The sequence below is a fragment of the Schistocerca serialis genome, chromosome 12, assembly GCF_023864345.2.
Source record: "Schistocerca serialis cubense isolate TAMUIC-IGC-003099 chromosome 12, iqSchSeri2.2, whole genome shotgun sequence".
In the NCBI taxonomy this organism is placed as follows: Eukaryota; Metazoa; Arthropoda; class Insecta; order Orthoptera; family Acrididae; genus Schistocerca; species Schistocerca serialis.
In genome coordinates, this window is record NC_064649.1 from 106997665 (window position 1) to 107018490 (window position 20826).

At 45.4% G+C, this 20826-nt stretch overlaps 1 protein-coding gene across 1 annotated transcript in view; it reads left to right on the plus strand.

Annotated features, from left to right (window-relative positions):
- The first annotated feature begins 5587 nt into the window (after positions 1-5587).
- The window catches only part of LOC126428294 (synaptic vesicle glycoprotein 2A-like), a 195613-nt gene continuing 180374 nt past the window's right edge, over positions 5588-20826 (plus strand). Inside the window, exon 1 of the mRNA XM_050090211.1 lies at positions 5588-5599. Within this exon, the coding sequence (XP_049946168.1) occupies positions 5590-5599 (10 nt within the window). The 5' untranslated portion in view covers positions 5588-5589. The remainder of the gene's footprint in view (positions 5600-20826) is intronic.

Consider the following 20826-nt stretch of genomic DNA (forward strand, 5'->3'; position numbering starts at 1 on the left):
ACGGACGATTTGGTAAAATATTAGGAGTGATAACAACGACAGATGTAAAAGAATACAAAATTGATAACTCCGTCCGAACAGGCGTTGGGAGGCCCAACGCCACCGACCGACCGCCGTGCCATCCTATCAGCTCAGGGGCGTCACTGGATACAGATACGGGAGGGGGGGGGGCATGTGGTCAGCACACCGTTCTCCTGGCCGTATGTCAGTTTCCGAGACCGGAGCCGCTGCTTCTCAATCAAGTAGCTCCTCAGTTTGCCTCACAAGGGCTGAGTGCACCCCAGTAGAAGAATGAGAAGAATTAAAAATTTTGAAAGGGCATCAGCTCGGCCAAAACTCTGAGTAAGCAGCAGTTCTTGGTGTCTGATCTCTAGGGGACGAATGGTAGCCTCCGCGAGTAGGCTGTTCGCAGGGTTGTTCCGAAAAACACCTGTCACAAATCAAATTCCACAAGATTATACTGAGTCCACCATCCGAACCGCTGAAAGCGATGCTGAGCCACATGCCAGGCTACAGTAATGAATAGAGGTCATAATCAGAGCTTTGAAGAGCGGTCTGCACGGTAGCTGATGTTACTGAGGCAGCGAGGAGTAGTAAGGTCTCACCAGAATGTCCGCTAATGTTGTCGAAAATGGGGAAGCCACATCAATTGGAGTTCGGGAACGAATGCCAAAAAGAGATAAGAACCCACCACATTGCGCACTTGACTTCGATGTAGAATTCTGGTTGGTGATGGGCAGTACAACTGCAACTTAAATGTACGAGACATGTCTCGTCTGCGTAAAACTGGAAGCCGTGGCTGAGAGCCCAGGACTGTGCCTTTAGTACGTCATTTTCCAGTCAGCGTTCAGAAAAACTTCCAGATGAGGAAAAACACGAGATTCTGAAGTCGTCAGCATACAAGGAGGGTGACACTGTAGACCCCCACAACTGCAGCTAGACCATAGATAGCCAACAGAAAAAGGGGCACACTCAATATAGAGCTCTGAGGGACACTCTTTGCATGTAGGTGGGAACCAGGGTGCTGGGGAGTAGGTACTGTGGGAATCAGCAAGTTCAACCCAGAAAATACGGTGAGACAAGAAGTTCCCAACAAAAATCTGGAATGACCCCAGAGACTCGACCCCTGTAGGGCACCAAGATGTGATGCCATGTGGTGTCTTAAGCCATTTGCAAGTGGAAGAAGACACTGATAAGATGTTGACGACAGGCAAAAGGAAGGGTTTGAGATGTGCTGCTGTAGAAAGATGTTGAAGACCAGGTGGACAGGTACAGAATAAGGATGTTCTCCACACTGTCAATGAGGACACTAATAGGTGAAGAACAGTGACAGAATTAAGACATCTGGAAATAACGTCCCTGGTACCAGAGGGAGCTGTAGAGAGTGAAAACTGTAGTGGAAGACAGAGATTGTGGATGCTGTCATTTGCCATCCAGTAAAGTCATCAGAAGAACAAAGACAATGCTAAACTGCTTCATACAAGGTATGTGCATGGTGTGAAAAGTGGTAATTGACCCTAAATAAGGACACTGTGGGGCCATCCACACGAGTACTAAAAGGAATCCGTTGGATTTCGGTTGTGTGAGAAAGCCTGTTCATTCCACTAAATAACAGAGATTACGATTACGAACAACTTTAATTGTAACCATCACATAGATAATGTTGTAGGGAAGGTAAACCAAAGACTGAGTCTTACTAACAGAACACTTAGAAGACGCAACAGGTCTGCTAAAGTGACTGCCCCTATAACGCTTGCTCGTCCTCTTCAAGAATACTGCTGTGCAGTATGGGATCCTTAATAGACTGGATTGACGGAGGAATTCGAAGAAGTTCAGAGAAGTCCAGCTTGTTTTGTATCATCGCGAAATAGGGGAGAGAGAGTGTCACGCGTATCATACACGGGTTGGGGCGGCAATCATAAAAACAGAGACATTCTTCGTAGCAGCGAAATCTCTTCATGAAACTTCAAACGCCAACGTTTTCCTCCGACTTTGAAAATATTTTGATGGCACCCACCTATATTGGAAGAAATGGCCGTTTCCATAGCATAAGAGGAAAGTCCCAAGCGCAGAAGACACCTGTGTATAAGAGGGCTTAAACAAAGGACCCACAAAATTACCGACCAAGACTTTGGTTTGCTGCAGAATCCTTGAACGTATTCCCGGATCGAACATAATACATTTTCTGGAGACCGAGAAGCTTCTATCCACGAATCAGGATGGTTTTAGAAAGCACGGTTCGTGCGAAACTCAGCTTGCCCTATATTCTGCGAATTATGGATGAAGGGCAACAGTGAGATTTCATGTTCCTAGATTTCCGGAAAGCAATTGACACGGTGCCCCACTGCAGGCTGCTAACGAAGGTACGACCATATGGAGAAGTTTCCCGATGTGCAATAAGGCTTCTTAAGTAATAAAACGCAATATGTTGTCCTCGACAACGAGTGTTCACCAGAGACAAGGATATGGTCAGGAGTGCCCCAGGAAAGTGTGGTAGGACCGATGTTGTTCTCTGTATGCATAAATCATTTGACGCACAGGGTGGGCAGCAATCTCATATTGTTTGTTGATGACGCTGTGGTGTACAGTAAGGAAGTTGAGTGACTGAAGGAAGATACAAGACGACTTAAGTAAAATTACCAGTAGGGTGTGATGAATTGGAGCTAGCCCTAAATGTGGAAAAATGTCAATTAGTGCAGATGAGTAGGAAGATCAAACCTGTAATGTTTAGACACAGCAAGTAGTTTAAATATTTGGTCGTAACGTTGCAAAGAGATAAGAAATGGAATGAGCATGTGAGAACTGTGGTAGGATAGGCGAACGGTCGACTTTGGTGTATTGGGAGAGTTTTAAGAAAGAATGATTCATCTGTAAAGAAAACTGCATGTAGGACGAAGGTGTGACCTACTCTTGAGTACTGCTCGAGTGTTTGGGATCCATATCAGATCGTATTAGAGTAAGACATTGAAGGAGTTCAGAGGCGGGCTGCTAGATTTGTTGCTGGAAAGCTCGAGTGGCACGTAGGTGTTACGGAGACGCTTTGGGGACTGAAATAGGGCAACGGCCTTTCCGCAGTGCATACACCGGTTCCCGTCAGATCACCGAAGTTAAGCGCTGTCGGGCGTTGCCGGCACTTGGACGGGTGACCACCCCCACCCGACCCCCGCCGCCATGCGCTGTTGTCATTTTTCGGGGTGCACTCAGCCTCGTGATGTCAATTGAGGAGCTACTCGACCGAATAGTAGCGGCTCCGGTCAAAGAAAACCATCATAACGACTGGGAGAGCGGTGTGCTGACCACACGCCCCTCCTATTTGCATCCTCAACTGAGGATGACACGGCGGTCGGATAGTCCCGATGGGCCACATGTGTCCTGAAAAGGGAGTGCTTGCGTTTTTTGGGGACTGAAATAGTAATCCCTGGAGAGAAGCCGACATCCTCGCCAGGGACAACACTGAGAAAATTTAAAGGACCGGCATTTTAAGTTGGCCGACGAACGATTCTACTGTAACCAACATACATTGCGCGTAAGGACCAAGAAGGCAACATACGAGAAATTATGGCAAATATACAGGTGTAGAGAGTTGTTCTCGCCTCACTCTGTTTGCGAGTGGAAGAGTGGTACATGGTACACTCAGCCACGCAGCATATGGTGTCTTGCGGAATATCTATGTGGGTATAAATGAAGATATAAAGCTCGCTGTTACACAATGGTGCAGTACAGAAATAGTGTAAAAGCGGTTCCATGATCCCTCTGCCAGGCACTTAAGTATGAATTGGAGAATAGTCACATACATTACTGGCCACTAAAATTGCTACACCAAAAAGAAATGCAGATGATAAACGGATATTCTTTGGACAAATACATTATACTAGAACTGACATGTGATTACATTTTCACGCAATTTGGATGCATAGATCCTGAGAAATCCGTACCGAGAACAACCACCTCTGGCCGTAATAACGGCCTTGATACGCCTGCGCATTGATTCAAACAGAGCTTGGATGTCGCGTACTGGTACAGTTGCTCATGCAGCTTCAACACGATACCACAGTTCATCAAGAGTAGTGACTGGCGTATTGTGACGAGCCAGTTGCTCGGCCACCATTGACCAGACGTTTTCGATTGGTGAGATATCTGGAGAATGTACTGGCCCGGGCAGCACTCGAACATTTTCTGTATCCAGAAAGGCCCGTACAGGACCTGCAACATGCGGTCGTGCATTATCCTGCTGAAATGTAGGATTTCGCAGGGATCGAATGAAGGGTAGAGCCATGGGTCGTAACACATCTGAAATGTAACGTCCACTTTTCAAAGTACCGTGGTGACCGAGACGTGTAACCAATGGCACCCCATACCATCACGCTGGGTGATACGCCAGTATGACGACGACGAATACACGCTTCCAATGTGCGTTCACCGCGATGTCGCCAAACACGGATGCGACCATCATGATGCTGTAAACAGATCCTGGATTCATCCGAGAAAATGATGTTTTGCCTTTCGTGCACCCAGGTTCGTCGTTGAGTACACCATCGCAGGTGCTCCTGTCTGTGATGCAGCGTCAAGGGTAACCGCAGCCATGGTCTCCCAGCTGATAGTCCGTGCTGCTGTAAACGTCGTTGAACTGTTCGCGCAGATGGTTGTTGTCTGGCAAACGTCTCCATCTGTTGACTCAGGGGTCGAGACGTGGCTGCACGATTCGTTACAGCTATGCGGATCAGATGCCTGTCATCTCGACTGCTAGTGATACGAGGCCGTTGGGATCCAGCACGGCGTTCCGTATTACCCTCCTGAACCCACCGATTCCATATTCTGCTAACAGTCATTGGATCTCGACCAATGCGAGCAGCAATGTCGCGATACGATAAACCGCAATTGCGATAGGCTAAAAACCGACCTTTATCAAAGTCGGAAACATGATGGTACGCATTTCTCCTCCTTACACGTGGCATCACAACAACATTTCACCAGGCAACGCCGGTCAACTGCTGTTTGTGTATGAGAAATCGGTTGGAACCTTTCCTCATGTCAGCACGTTGTAGGTGTCGCCACTGGCGCCAACCTGGTGTGAATGCCCTGAAAAGGTAATCATTTGCATATCGCAGCATCTTCTTCCTGTTGGTTAAATTTCGTGTCTGTAGCAACGTCATCTTCGTGGTGTAGCAATTTTAATGGCCAGTAGTGTAGATGCAGATGGAGATCTGACAAATAATTGGGTTTAAGTGCTACTCTGAGATGAAGACGTTGGCAAGGGGCATCATGGCGGACCACATCCAAACCAGTCAGACGAGTAATGAAATTAAAAAATTATATATATAAACCATGTCGACTGCTGTGACGAAACGACTTCTAAACGTCGTCTTGTCGTGATTATATGCACGAAAGAGCGAAAACACTTGTGCAGACTTTATGGCGTATGCAACAAAGTTGCGCAATAGTTGCGTGTGCGTATGAGACTGCATTCTTTTATCTCAGGATCTAACTGTCATCGGCCTCGACAGATAAGGCCCACCTGGTGACGGCAGGACAAAGGGGCTCCCGTTTGTCCTCTGCCCCGGCGGCACTGTACGACGGCGGCGGGCAAGCATGGATGCGGGTGAGTAGCAGAGCACGAAAACTTTTCGCGTCCCCGTGTTGTCACGGCGCTCCTGCGACAACCCGCAGCTATGGCCAGTGTTCTTGTTGTGGTCTTCCGTCCGTAGACTGGTTTCGTAGAGCTCTCCACGCTACTTCCGCACAACCACTGCAACATCCACATCTACGCCTTCATGACTTATCTCCAATTCACAGTGAAGTGCATGACAGAGAGTTCATCGAAACACCTTCAGATTATTTCTCTACCGATCTCCTGTCTAACGGCGCGCGGGAAAACGGATACTTATGTCTTTCAGTGCCAGCAATGATTTTTTTGTCCGTCTAGCTGTCTGTTCGGCTGCTTAGCCCCTTTCTTCTCGTTTACCTAGAATCGATATACACTGACAGAAAAAAATTACAACACCAAAAAATAAGTAATGTAGAGCAATGAAATTTTAGGAATAAATTTGGCTAGGTAACGCATTTAAGTGATTAACATTGCAAGATCACAGTTAAATGTAAGGACATGATGTTGTTGTTGTGGTCTTCAGTCCAGAGACTGGTTTGATGCATCTCTCCATGCTACTCTATTCTGTGCAAGTATGTTCATCTCCGAATAACTACTGCAACCTTCATCCTTCTGAATCTGTTTACTATATTCATCTCTTGGTCTCCCTGTACGATTTTTACCCTCCACGCTGCCCTCCAATACTAAATTGGTAATCCCTTGATGCATCGAGACATGTCCTACCAACCGATCCCTTCTTCTAGTCACGTTATGCCACAAATTTCTCTTCTCCTCAATTCTGTTCAATACCTCCTCATTACTTATGTGGTCTACCCATCTAATCTTCAGCATTCTTCTGTAGCACCGCATTTCGAAAGCTTCTATTCTCTTCTTGTCTAAACTATTTATCGTCCATGTTCCGCTTCCATACATGGCTACACTCCACACAAATACTTTCAGAAACGACTTCCTGACACTTAAATCTATACTCGATGTTAACAAATTTCTCTTCTTCAGAAACACTTTTTTGCTATTGCCAGTCTACATTTTATATCGTCTCTACTTCGACCATCATCAGTTATTTTGCTGCCCAATAGCAAAACGCATATACTACTTTAAGTGTATCATTTCTTAATCTAATTCCCTCAGCATCACCTGCTTGAATTCGACTACATTCCATTACGCCCGTTTTGTTTTTGTTGATGTTCATTTTATATCCTCCTTTCAAGACACGGTCCATTGTATTGAACTGCTATTCCAGGTCCTTAAGCACATGATATGCCTTGGGAAATGCGAAATGTTGGTACATTAACAACGAGTGTAACCGCCAGAATCTTGAATGTGCATTCAGATGTGCATGCATTGTGGTGTACATGTGTCAAATGTCCGTGAAACTGTTTCCCCTATTTCGCGATGATACAAAACGAGCTGCCCATCTCTGTACTTTTTCAGTGTCCTCACCAATCCTATCTGTTAAGTATTCCACACCGCACAGCAGCACTCCATAAGAGGGCGGACAAGCGTAGTGCAGGCAGTCTGCTTAGTAGATCTGTTGAATCTTCTGAGTCTTCTGTCACTGAAACGCAGTCTTTGTTTCACCTTCCCCACAACGTTATTTATGTGTTAGTTCCAATTTAAGTTATTCGTTGTTGTAATGTCTAAGTATTTACTGAAACTGACAGCCTTCAAATTTCTGCGATTTATCTAGCCGAGATTTAACGTAGTTGAACCTAGTTACTCTATTCGATCCTTCGTCATAGAATAACATGTAGTTTCGTTTCGTGAAATGCACGATTTTACATTTCCGATCATCGAAAGCAATTTCCTACGAAATCTTCCCGTATTGTGTACTGTGTATTAAAATGGGGACGTAGAAACCATGGAGAGGCATCGCCCCACCGTAGCCCTCAGTGGTTCACTACCCCACAAGAGGCCTCAGCGGTCCACCCCCAGTGGACCCCCCTCCCCCTACCCCTCCCCCCCACCACCCACCTCCCCGGAGCGTCATACAATATGAGTGTAACCCCAAATGTTTGTGTGGTAGAGTAATTACGGTGTACGCATACGTAGAGACAGTGTTTGTGCAGCAATCGCCGACATACGAGGTGTGGCTAGAAAAAAACCGGACTAGTACTGGTGAAACAATAAAACGAATGCAATAAGGCTGAAAGTCGCGTGGCCTGTCACGTGACTCTCGCCCCGCCTACTGCTCGAGTTTCATCTGCCTCCTGCACTCAGTCTGCCCGTGGCGTCTGTTTTAAGTAGTTGACGTTTTGTCCGTGCGTCGGAAAATGTTGAGTGTACAGAAAGAACAGCGTGTTAACATCAAATTTTGTTTCAAACTAGGAAAATCTGCAAGTGAAACTTTTGTAATGTTACAACAAGTGTACGGCGATGATTGTTTATTGCGAACACAAGTGTTTGAGTGGTTTAAACGATTTAAAGATGGCCGCGAAGACACCAGTGATGACACTCGCACTGGCAGACCGTTGTCAGCAAAAACTGATGCAAACATTGAAAAAATCGGTAAACTTGTTCGACAAGATCGCCGTTTAACAATCAGAGCAGTGTCTGAGTTAACAGGAGTTGACAAGGAAAGTGTTAGGCAGATTCTTCATGAAAGTTTCAACATGAACAAAGTGTGTTCAAAAATGGTTCCAAAGTGTCTCACAATTGAACAGAAGGAACGCCGAAGAATGATTTGTTCTGACATCCTGGAAAACATTGAAAGTGATCCCACCTTCTTACAAAATGTTATTACTTGCGATGAATCGTGGTTTTTTACTTACGATCCCGAAACTAAACGCCAATCGATGCATTGGAAAACTCCTGGTTCTCCACGACAAAAAAAAGCACGAATGTCAAAATCGAAATTCAAGGCAATGATGATTGTTTTTTTTTGACATCAAAGGGATTGTGCACATTGATTGGGTACCAGAGGGACAAACAGTGAATCAGCATTACTACATTAGCGTCCTGGCTACCCTACGTGAGCGAGTACGGAGAAAACGGAACGATTTGTGGAGAAAAAAGTCACGGATCCTTCACCAAGACAATGCCCCAGCTCACAGTGCGTTGTCAGTGAAGACGTTTCTGGCAAAACACAACATTCCCATCTTAGATCATCCACCCTACTCACCTGATTTGGCCCCCTGTGACTTTTTTCTTTTCCCTAAAGTCAAGTCAGCTTTGAAAGGAACTAGATTTGAGACTGTTGAAACAGTAAAAGAAAAAGCGACGGAAGTAATGTATGGACTTACCGAAAATGATCTGCAGCATTGCTATGAACAGTGGAAAATTCGTATGGAGCGGTGTAGAGACCGAGGAGGAGAGTACATTGAAGGAGATAACATGAAATTGTAAATAATTGTAAATAAATGTTTTTTCCAGCATCAGTCCGGTTTTTTTCTAGCAGCACCTCGTAGTGTTCAAAAATGGTTCAAATGGCTTTAAGCACTACGGGAGTTTACATCTAAGGTCATCACTCCCCTAGAACTTAGAACTACTTAAGCCTAACTAACCAAAGGACAGCACATACATCCATGCCCGAGGCAGGATTCGAACCTGCGACCGTAGCAGCGGCGCAGTTCCAGACTGAAGCGCCTAGAGCCGCTCGTCCACAGCGGCCGGCTCGACATAGTGTAACTGGGGAGGAATAAGGGGAACCAGCCCGCATTCGCCGAGGCAGATGGAAAACCGTCTTAAAAACCATCCACAGGCTGGCCGGCACACTGAACGTTGACACTAATCCGGCGGGCGGATTCGTGCCGGGGACCGGCACGCCTTCCCGCTCGGGAAGCAGCACGTTAGAAAGCGTGGCTAGCTGGGCGGGCTAAGTCTTCCCATGTCCAACTGAATATCTGTGCAGCTTCTTTTGGACAGTATTTCATTATAGATAATTGTATCATCTGCGAAACGCGTGACGCTGCTAATAACATCATCTGTCAAGTAATTAGTTGATTAGTTGTCGAAGTTAAAGGGACCAAACTGCAACGTCATCAGTCCCTTTATCCTCTATATGTCGAACCAGGAATACTTATCAGAAGAGGGATGCAAATCGCAAATCCGGGGAAGACCAGCTGTGAGCAAGACACAATACAGGGTGATTCAAAAAGAATACCACAACTTTAAAAATGTGTATTTAATGAAAGAAACATAATATAACCTTCTGTTGTACATCATTACAAAGAGTATTTAAAAAGGTTTTTTTTCACTCAAAAACAAGTTCAGAGATGTTCAATATGGCCCCCTCCAGACACACGAGCAATATCAACCCGATACTCCAACTCGTTCCACACTCTCTGTAGCATATCAGGCGTAACAGTTTGGATAGCTGCTGTTATTTCTCGTTTCAAATCATCAATGGTGGCTGGGAGAGGTGGCCAAAACACCATATCCTTATCATACCCCCATAAGAAAAAATCGCGGGGGGTAAGATCAGGGCTTCTTGGAGGCCAGCAATGAAGTGCTCTGTCACGGGCTGCCTGGCGGCCGATCCATCGCCTCGGGTAGTTGACATTCAGGTAGTTACGGACAGATAATTCCAATGTGGTGGCACTCTCCATACAGTTGATTGTGGAATTTGCAGCTCTCTGCTAGCTCTGCGAGTCGATTTTCCTGGGCTGCGAACAAATGCTTGCTGGATGCGTGCTACATTTTCATCACTCGTTCTCGGCCGTCCAGAACTTTTCCCTTTGCACAAACACCCATTCTCTGTAAACTGTTTATACCAACGTTTAATACACCACCTATCAGGAGGTTTAACACCATACTTCGTTCGAAATGCACGCTGAACAACTGTCGTCGATTCACTTCTGCAGTACTCAATAACACAAAAAGCTTTCTGTTGAGCGGTCGCCATCTTAGCATCACGCTGACGCCTAGTCAACAGCGCCTCAAGCGAACAAATGTACAACTAAATGAAACTTTATAGCTCCCTTAATTCGCCGACAGATAGTGCTTAGCTCTGCCTTTTGTCGCTGCAGAGTTTTAAATTCCTAAAGTTGTGGTATTCTTTTTCAATCACCCTGTATGACAAAGATAAAATCAAAGAGAAGTAAGAGGGGAGTAAGAGGGGGTATGGTGGGTGAGCCACTCTGCGTTTGTGGTAAGTTCCTATGGGACCAAACTACTGAGGTCATCGGTCCCTAGGCTTACACACTACATAATCGAACTTAAACTAACTTACAATGCTGCACAGAGTGGCTGCACAGTCTAAAGCGCCATGTCACAGATGGCACAGCCCCTCCCACAGGAGGTTCGAATCCTCCCTCATGCATGGGAATGTGTGTGTTGTTCTTACCATAAGTTAGTTTAAGTAGTGTGTAAGTCTAGGGACCAATGACCTTAGCAGTTCGGTCCCTTAGGAATTTACACACATTTGAACATTTAACTTTAGACAACACACAGACCCATGCCAGAGGGAGAACTTGAACCTCCGACAGGGGGAACTGCGTGAACCATGGCAAGGCACCTCAGACGATGCGGCTATTCCACGCAAAGTACTCTGCTCAGAATGCAGACTGCTCTAGGGCTAGTTCGAAAGGCTACTGTTGCAATTTGCACTCCACAATGGTGTATGGCGTCCTGTGATTGTAATGCTGAGGGCCGTGCTGAACCATATACCAGACTCCCATAATCATGACTGGGGAGGATCTGGGCTTTGAAAAGCTGCAGAAGGATAGAGCAGTATGCACCCCAGCAGGTGTACTAGGGCAGCGAAGCGTATTAATGTATAGCCAGCACCCTTGCTTAAGTTAGCGAAAATGGGGCAGCCACCTCAGCCAGGCATCGAAGACCAATCCCAAAAACGCTAGAAGTCTCAATAACATTAATTGGTCGTTGAGGTAAAGTCTGGTTGTGGACGTGTATGACTTGAATGTTGCTCGTGGCAGACTGAAAGCTGTGGGTCAGGATCCATGAGTTCGTCTTTCTAATGGCGCCCTGTGTTCGGCGTTCATCAACATCCACACTAGAGGAACAACAGTAAAAGCAAAAACTGTCAGAGTAAAAGAAGGGTGATACTGAAGATCCCACAGCTCCTGCAAGACTGTTGATGGCCACTGGAAAGAGAGGGACACCTAATACAGAACTCTGAAGGGTTCCATTCTAGGCACTTCAGTCCAGAACCACACGACTGCTATGGTCGTAGGTTCGAATCCTGTCTTGGGCATGGATGTGTGTGATGTCCTTAGGTTAGTTACGTTTAAGTAGTTCTAAGTCTAGGGGACTGATGACCTCAGATGTTAAGTTCCATAGTGCTTAGAGCCATTTGAACCATTTGATTCCATTCTACTGGATATGGAGGATACTGTAGGAAACACAATTTTGAACCCAAAAAATATGATGCGACAAGAAGTTCTGGGTAAAAATCGGAGTTGGGCACCAGAGACAACACTCAAGTAAGGTAGCGAGGATGGGGTGTCCCCATGTGATGTCATAAGCCTTTTGTTGGTCGAAGAAGGCAGCAATAAGGTATTGACATCGGTTGAAAACTGTCCAAACGGCAAACTGCAGGAAAACCAAATTATCAGCACTGGAATGGCCTCGGCGAAAACCGCACTGGGATGGAGCCAGAAGGCCCTGAGACTCAAGGAGCCAACACAGCCACCATGCATTTGATCAACTTACACAGAGCACTGGTGAGAGTAATTGGGCAGTAGCTGTCCGTCTGTAGGACATACTTATCTAGTTTCAGAATTATGATGCTTTACCGCCATTGAGATGGGAACTCACCCTCACTCCATATACGTTTGGAGATGGTAAGGAGATGGCGCTGACAATTGATTGATAGGTGTGTGAGCATTTGGTTGTGGATGAGGTCTGGTCCTGTGGCAAGGTATCAAGGCACTTAAGAATTCCCACTCACTGAATGGTGAATTATAGGGCTCCACGTTAAATACAATCACTCACTCACCTGTTTAAGGACATGTTGATAGTTCTGAGATGCACAGGGTCGAGCATAATCCAAAGCAAAATGTTTGGCTACAGTATCCAGGTCAATGAAAACAGTTTCACTCGAGGCAATACCTGCAGAGGACTGGTATCCATAGAGGCATCCGATCATCGCCCAAAGGAGACACATGTGGTCCAGTATTGAAATATACCATTCGCAGCATCCTTGCTTCTCTCATGTTATTAAGTGGTGGACCCATGTATGGAGCTGCTTAAAGCCACTGAGGTACTCCATTGATGGATGTCACTTATGGTGTTGGAGAGCCTGTCTCTGATCTCTAATGGCATCGGTGATTTGCAGAGTCCACCAAGGCACTACCTTCCAATGGGGGGATCCCAAAGAATAGGGGAGCACTACGTCAGCATCCACTAGAATGGCTGCTGTTGCTTCATGGACAGCCTCATCAATGCCTCCAATTATCAAGAAGCTCAGAACGACAGTGGAGGTGAAAGCATCCCAGACAGCATTGCGGAGAGCCCATCTAGGTGGGTGCTCAGTGAAGTGACGCTGAGGGAGTGACAGGAAGATTGGGTAGTGGTCGCTACCATATATGTCATCTTGGACCCTCCAGTGGATGGATGGGAGAAGACCAGAGCTGAGAATAGAAATATCAGTGGGTGAGTAAGTTACATGTGGCACACTGAAGTGTGTGGAAGCACCAGAAACAGAGGTCGACATCTGTCAGTAAGTTTTCAGTGTCTCTACCATGCCCAATGATCATTGTTCTATCCCACACAGGGTTATGGGCATTCAAGTCGCCTAAAATTAGGACAAGCTAGTGGAGCTGGGAAATCAATGTAGACAATACGTCCTGTGTCACTCCACCATCAGGAGGGAGTTAAAGATTACAGATAGTAAAATCCTGAAATGACCTTACCCAGACAGCCAAAGCATCCTGAGTTCTATCAAAAGATACAAGTTCACTATACACAGAGTCCAGAGCATATGTAGAAACCACCCTATTGCCAAGATTTTCAAAGTATCCATTGAAAGCATGAAGGTCAGGAGTGTGCTCTGCTGGTAACCAGGTTTATGGAAGGGCAATGCAGAAAACGTCATAGCTCAGCCACTACAGTTCCACTGGAGAATCATGCTGTCGATATGATGTGAGGCCATGAAGGGACCAAAGAGGCAGGTTATGTCCCAGGGTCACCTGCTATGTCTGGTTGGTAGAGTATGGTATCAAGACACATAGGTTCTGAGACATGTTGTGTGGTGTGATATGGAGCCTCGACGTCCACTGGGGTCGTTGCCATGGACACAGAAGCAGAACGTGTGAGATATAGTGGCGAGAGGGCCACTTCTTTTTGTCTTTAGTTTCGTTAGGAGGATTGGACGACTGGTAGTGTTTCCCTGAACCAGTTTCAAAGACTGAAGAAGATCGTGAAGCCCTACAACCAGCGGTCTGGAGCTGCTACAGACATTGGCTGACATCTGGCTGCAGACTGGCAGAAACTTTGGAGGAGAGTGTTTTGAGGGAGCCCTTCCTGTTGTGAGAAGCTAGATGACGGCCATGTATCTCTGGCTGGGGGAAGGGGATCACACACATCCATGCCCGAGGCAGGATTCGAACATGCGACCGTAGCAGCAGCACGGTTACGGACTGAAGCGCCTAGAACTGCTTTCATTCTTCCAGAAGGGGATTGTTTACGCTTATCCGACCACTTTGGTCTGTACTGATGTTCTTTTGACTGCTCTGATATAACTTCCCATTCGTCTACTTTGTGTCTGAAGGTGTCTCTTCCTACAATGCCGGCTGGTGTTATGTTTGCATTATTTAGGACCTTTTCAATTTCATCTAGCCAAGGTGTGGAATTCTTAAGTGTGGCTACATAATCTATTATTCTCTTTGTCAATCGATTTTCTGGTAGTCGGCTGAGATGACCAAAGGATTTCATTCGCCGTTTTCCCAATATCAGTTTCGGTGTTTGAAAACTTTTCTGTTGTTTTAATTGATTGTAGACTATAACCGCCGTGGTGACTACAGTCTCTGCTACGTGTACGTGAGGTGTTTATTAAACTTATGGGAAAACGCAACGAACTTAAGCACCAACATTTTAGAATTTTCCTGATGATGTTTCTCTCTCCTTTTTTGCTGTCTTGAAGTTGTGTTCTGTTAAGGGTTAGTGTTTCACTTGTGAAGAGGATTGTTAGTTTTATGGCAGTACTGTACTGTCGAATTTTTGCCCTTCTTGACATTGATTTTTTGTTGTAGAGGTTTTGCGTTCACTCTAATCCTTTTTTTAATTTTTTTGAAGCCTATGTTGCTGTGAGATTTTTTCAATACCTGTCGGTTCGATAAATCCTCCAAGGTATTTAAAATATGGGACCTTGTTAATTTTACCATACTTTGTTTTCATGCTTGCAATTTCTGTTTTTGAACAAAAGAATTCAGCTTTCTCAAATGAAATTTGTAAACCTACTTTTTCTGCACATTCTTTGAGTATTTACAGCTGTTTGCTTATAGTTTGCTCATCCTCTGTTAATATCGCCGGGTCGTCTGCAAATGCAAGATATGATTTGTTTTTGGCAACGCGCAGTCGGATTATTATTATTATTGTTATATTAGGTTAGTGAATAAGTTCGTAGCGTTTTCCCATAAGTTTAATAAACACCTCACGTACACGTAACAGAGACTGTAGTCACCAACTGAAACATCCCCTTAGAAAAATTTATCAATTACCGTGCTGGAAAACCTCTTACGTTATTTGTTTTTCAAACAGCTGAGCAAATCTGAACGTACTCAGACATTTCTCTCTTTACTTATTCTGATCAAAACTAAACTGACACACAATATTTTTAGCGCAACGCAATCTGACTTCCAATAATCCCTATAAAACAATGGCCCTGACTAACAATAACCTATACCTTTCATGAATCACTTACCTCACAAAAATCTTCGTTAGTCGAACTACTGCAATACAGCGAGTGCCAATACTGCCAGCTAAGTAATAGATTCTTACTACTGAAGGCACTAGCTACTGATAGGCATAGTTAGCAAATGCAGAACAAACAATGTATTTACCTTAATAGTGCTCAAAAGATATATATATATCGCGACATATAGTCTTACAAGTCTCGCGGTTCTAGGCGCTCAGTCCGGAGCCGCGCAACTGCTTCGGTCGCAGGTTCAAATCCTGCCTCGGGCATGGATGTGTGTGATGTCCTAAGGTTAGTTAGGTTTAAGTAGTTCTAAGTTCTAGGGGACTGATGACCACAGATGTTAAGTCCCATAGTGCTCAGAGCCATTTGAACCATTTAGTCTTACAAATTTCCTTTTTCTGACGGACACACGTGCAGATCGTCCGCTCTCAAAACTTCGCCATGTCTCTCAACACATCAACCACTGCTGGCGGCTCACTTCCAACTGCACAATGCTACCTGCTGTTCACATACGACTGTCCAACACTACAATAGCGAATATTCCAACAATGCAAACCAGCCACAGACTGCACACAGCACAGTCAGTGATTTTCATACAGAGTGCTACGTAGCGTTACCAATATAAAAACTTAAACAGCCTACTTACACAATATGTTCTCCTTGACTATTTACAACAGTCTGCCAACGTTGGGGTAACTTTTCAATTCAGGGACTATAGAAATTACCTAGTTTTGAGGCGAAGAACTCTTCGAGGCATGTTCTGAGCGCATTTTCATCCAGAAAAGAAGTTCCTTGAAGATTGTCTTCTAGAGAGAGGGAAAGGTGAAAACCTGAAGGGCGCAGGATCTGGCGGATAAGGTGGGTGCGAAATGACTTCCAAACCCACCTCCTGTACAGTGTTTTTTGTCAGTCTCACAGTCAGTTACCATGGAGTAGCATCACTTCATGCAGTCTTCCTGGTCGTTGTAAGGTACGAGCATATGGGATTGGTTCCCAAATATGTAAGTAATAGAACCCAGTACGTTGTCCTCGATGGTGAGTGTTCATCGGAGGTGAGGGTATCATCTGGAGTGCCCCAGGGAAGTGTGGTAGCTCCGCTGTTGTTTTCTATCTACATAAATGATCTTTTGGATAGCGTGGATAGCAATGTGCGGCTCTTTGCTGATCATGCTGTGGTGTACGGTAAGGTGTCGTCGTTGAGTGACTGTAGGAGGATACAAGATGACTTGGACAGGATTTGTGATTGGTGTAAAGAATAGCAGCTAACTCTAAATATAGATAAATTAATGCAAATGAATAGGAAAAAGAATCCCGTAATGTTTGAATACTCCATTAGTAGTGTAGCGCTTGACACAGTCACGTCGATTAAACATTTGGGCGTAAGACTGCAGAGCAATATGAAGTGGGACGAGCATGTAATGGCAGTTGTGGAGAAGGCGCATAGTCGTCTTCGGTTCATTGGTAGAATTTTGGGAAGATGTGGTTCATCTGTAAAGGAGACCGCTTATAAAACACTAATACGACCTATTCTTGAGTACTGCTCGAGCGTTTGGGATCCCTATCAGGTCGGATTGAGGGAGGACATAGAAGCAATTCAGAAGTGGGCTGGTAGATTTGTTACTGGTAGGTTTGATCATCACGCGAGTGTTACGGAAATGCTTCAGGAACTCGGGTGGGAGTCTCTGGAGGAAAGGAGGCGTTCTTTTCGTGAATCGCTACTGAGGAAATTTAGAGAACCAGCATTTGAGGTTGACTGCAGTACAATCTTAGTGCCGCCAACTTACAAAAAAAAAATGGCTCTGAGCACTATGGGACTTAACATCTATGGTCAACACTCCCCTAGAACTTAGAACTACTTAAACCTAACTAACCTAAGGACAGCACACAACACCCAACCATCAGGAGGCAGAGAAAATCCCCGACCCCGCCGGGAATCGAACCCGGGAACCCGGGCGTGGGAAGCGAGAACGCTACCGCACGACCACGAGATGCGGGCGCCAACTTACGTTTCGTGGAAAGACCACAAAGATAAGAGAGATTAGGGCTCGTACAGAGGCATACACGCAGTCATTTTTCCCTCGTTCTGTTTGGGAGTGGAACAGGGAGAGAAGATGCTAGTTGTGGTACGAGGTACCCTCCGCCACGCACCGTATGGTGGATTGCGGATTATGTATGTAGATGTAGATGTTGTTCTTGGACTGTGTCTACAACACGTCTCATTTGTTGACAAATTTCAGCAGTGAAGGTTATACCTGGCGGAAGCAACTCGTAGTACACCACTGCATCGCTGTTCCATCAGATGGATGTGCGCAGATCTTTGTACGGGCAGTTGCTGCTTTATTTTTTAGGGCTCCACCATTCCTTTCTTTTACTCACGTTAGCATAAAGAGACCATTTCTCGTCAGCAGGAGCGATGCAGGATAGGAATGGTCCCTGATGTTCACGAGCTAATTAATGGCGAGCAAACAGAGATGCACATGATGCCACCCACCTGTTTTTGTGATTTTGGGTTAGAGCATGCTGTACCCACGAGACGTGGTACTCAGGGAAAGACAGGACTCAGCCTGGACGGGGATGTACTCAGTTACCGTTGGTTGCTCAGTTTCATTTTTAAATCTCACGCACTTTATTTGAAAACAATTGCAAATAAGGTTGACAATAAGGAGCAATTTTCAAATTTGACTATTAAGATACAATGTCTAATAACAATTTTCTTAAGCAATTTGCACTCACAGCTGAAGGCCTTACTGACCAGAAATTCAACTTATTTGTCGGCTGAAGGCCCCAGTAGTAATAACTCAAAAAACAATTTGACAGCTGAAGGCCTGAATAGCAATTTCTTAAGAACGAATTAAACTTCTCCAAGAGATACTAAAATATTACAAAAAAGGACTATCATCAAATTTTCACTATTAAGAGACAATATCTAATTAAAAATTAGTAAGACAAATTGCTTTCACGGCTGAAGGCCTTATTGACAATTATCACAATCTGACCAAATCAAGAGAGAAGTGAGCCTCAGACACTACTCCAAGGACTGACCTGGAAAAGTCGCTCAACTTTGTAAACAATGAGACAGGCAGCCAGGAGTTGTATTCACTTAACCGTATGGCAATTCAAACTAGTGACAGTTTAAACGCAGACCAACACTCTTGCAACATCTGCCTAACGTCTGGTAACCAACACAACAATGGAATAACCCAGGCAAGGCGGAACCGGCGGACAGCACTAAGTCTTCAGAGTCCGGTGTTTAGAACATCCAGAAGCACAAGGACCCACTGTGACCAAAGTAGTCCGAAAGAAATAAATATCCGCCTTATTGGACAGCAGCGGCAAGGCGAGAAAAGGTACGCTGAGGCGAAAATACGCTAACCTCCAAGCCAGGTAACTGGGGCGTTAGCGGCCACTAGGCAGAAAAATACCGCTGGTTGAACTTTATCAATGAACAGAAGGAATTAAATGATTAATAATAAAAGATGAAGGACAGCTAATTAATTTCGCCAACTGCAAACACTCCACTCGTTGCTCTTCATCTCAGTGACCCTCCGAGCAGCAACGCGCGAACAAACGGCGTGATCTCAAAATAGTGGAGGTTTCACTACTGGGTTAATGTTCACTCAACTCAAACGTCCTGGGTCCAGTGGAGAACGAGGTTGTGGCCCTCGCAGCTACAGCCCCTCGATACGGCAGTGCCTGCGTGCCGCCAGCCGTCCAGGCATGTCCTCACACTGCCGGACTGCACTGCCCGAGGCAGGATTCGAACCTGCGACCGAGCATAGCCTTGGTGTTTTGTCACAGAGAAGGCATCATTTTGGTCGAATGTTTACCTCAGGCGGTGACTAACAGTGCACTACGATATTGCGAGACCCTAAAAACACTAAGAAGGAGCTTTCAGGACAGAGTGTGAGGAATGCTAACGATAAGAGTGTGGTCACTCCACAACAACACCCGTCCTCACACAACCTTAGTCACCGAGACGCTCCTGGTCTCATTTGGTTGTGATGTTTTGAGCCAGTCTCGGTATTCCACTGACTTGGAGCCTAAAGCTTGTCATCTTTTCACCTCCCTGAAGGCACACTTGTTGTATTAAATTTTCGACCGCCGAGCAAGTGGGGGAAAGATGTTCTGAAACGTGGGAAGGCGCTGGTGGGGGCCGTTGTTCGAGGAGGGCATAAAGAAACTTGTCGAAAAGTACTCAACAACTGTATCATCAATATCCTGCATTTTTTCAAATACGCTTTTTCTAAAATAATTAAAATATAGTACACTTACTTTCCGAGCATGCGATGTACGTGGGTCGTTCAATAAGTAATCCTCCACATTTTTTTAAAGCCATTAATATACATAGACAAACGTCCTTGTTGGTGCTTCACATCTGATGTTTCATCTGTGCGCCGGTGAAGTTTCGAACCGTTCTGGCAGATGGCAGAGCCGTAGTACAGCGTCAAAATGGCGTCTACATTCAGGGTGTTTCAAAAATGACCGGTATATTTGAAACGGCAAGAAAAACTAAACGAGCAGCGATAGAAATACACCGTTTGTTGCAATATGCTTGGGACAACAGTACATTTTCAGGCAGACAAACTGTCGAAATTACAGTAGTTACAATTTTCAACAACAGATGGCGCTGCAAGTGATGTGAAAGATATAGAAGACAACGCAGTCTGTGGGTGCGCCATTCTGTACGTCGTCTTTCTGCTGTAAGCGTGTGCTGTTCACAACGTGCAAGTGTGCTTTAGACAACATGGTTTATTCCTTAGAACAGAGGATTTTTCTGGTATTGGAATTCCACCGCCTAGAACACAGTGTTGTTGCAACAAGACGAAGTTTTCAACTGAGGTTTAATGTAACCAAAGGACCGAAAAGCGATACAATAAAGGATCTGTTTGAAAAATTTCAACGGACTGGGAACGTGACGGATGAACGTGCTGGAAAGGTAGGGCGACCGCGTACGGCAACCACAGAGGGCAACGCGCAGCTAGTGCAGCAGGTGATCCAACAGCGGCCTCGGGTTTCCGTTCGCCGTGTTGCAGCTGCGGTCCAAGTGACGCCAACGTCCACGTATCGTCTCATGCGGCAGAGTTTACACCTCTATCCATACAAAATTCAAACGCGGCAACCCCTCAGCGCCGCTACCATTGCTGCACGAGAGACATTCGCTAACGATATAGTGCACAGGATTGATGAGGGTGATATGCATGTGGGCAGCATTTGGTTTACTGACGAAGCTTATTTTTACCTGGACGGCTTCGTCAGTAAACAGAACTGGCGCATATGGGGAACCGAAAAGCCCCATGTTGCAGTCCCATCGTCCCTGCATCCTCAAAAAGTACTGGTCTGGGCCGCCATTTCTTCCAAAGGAATCATTGGCCCATTTTTCAGATCCAAAACGATTACTGCATCA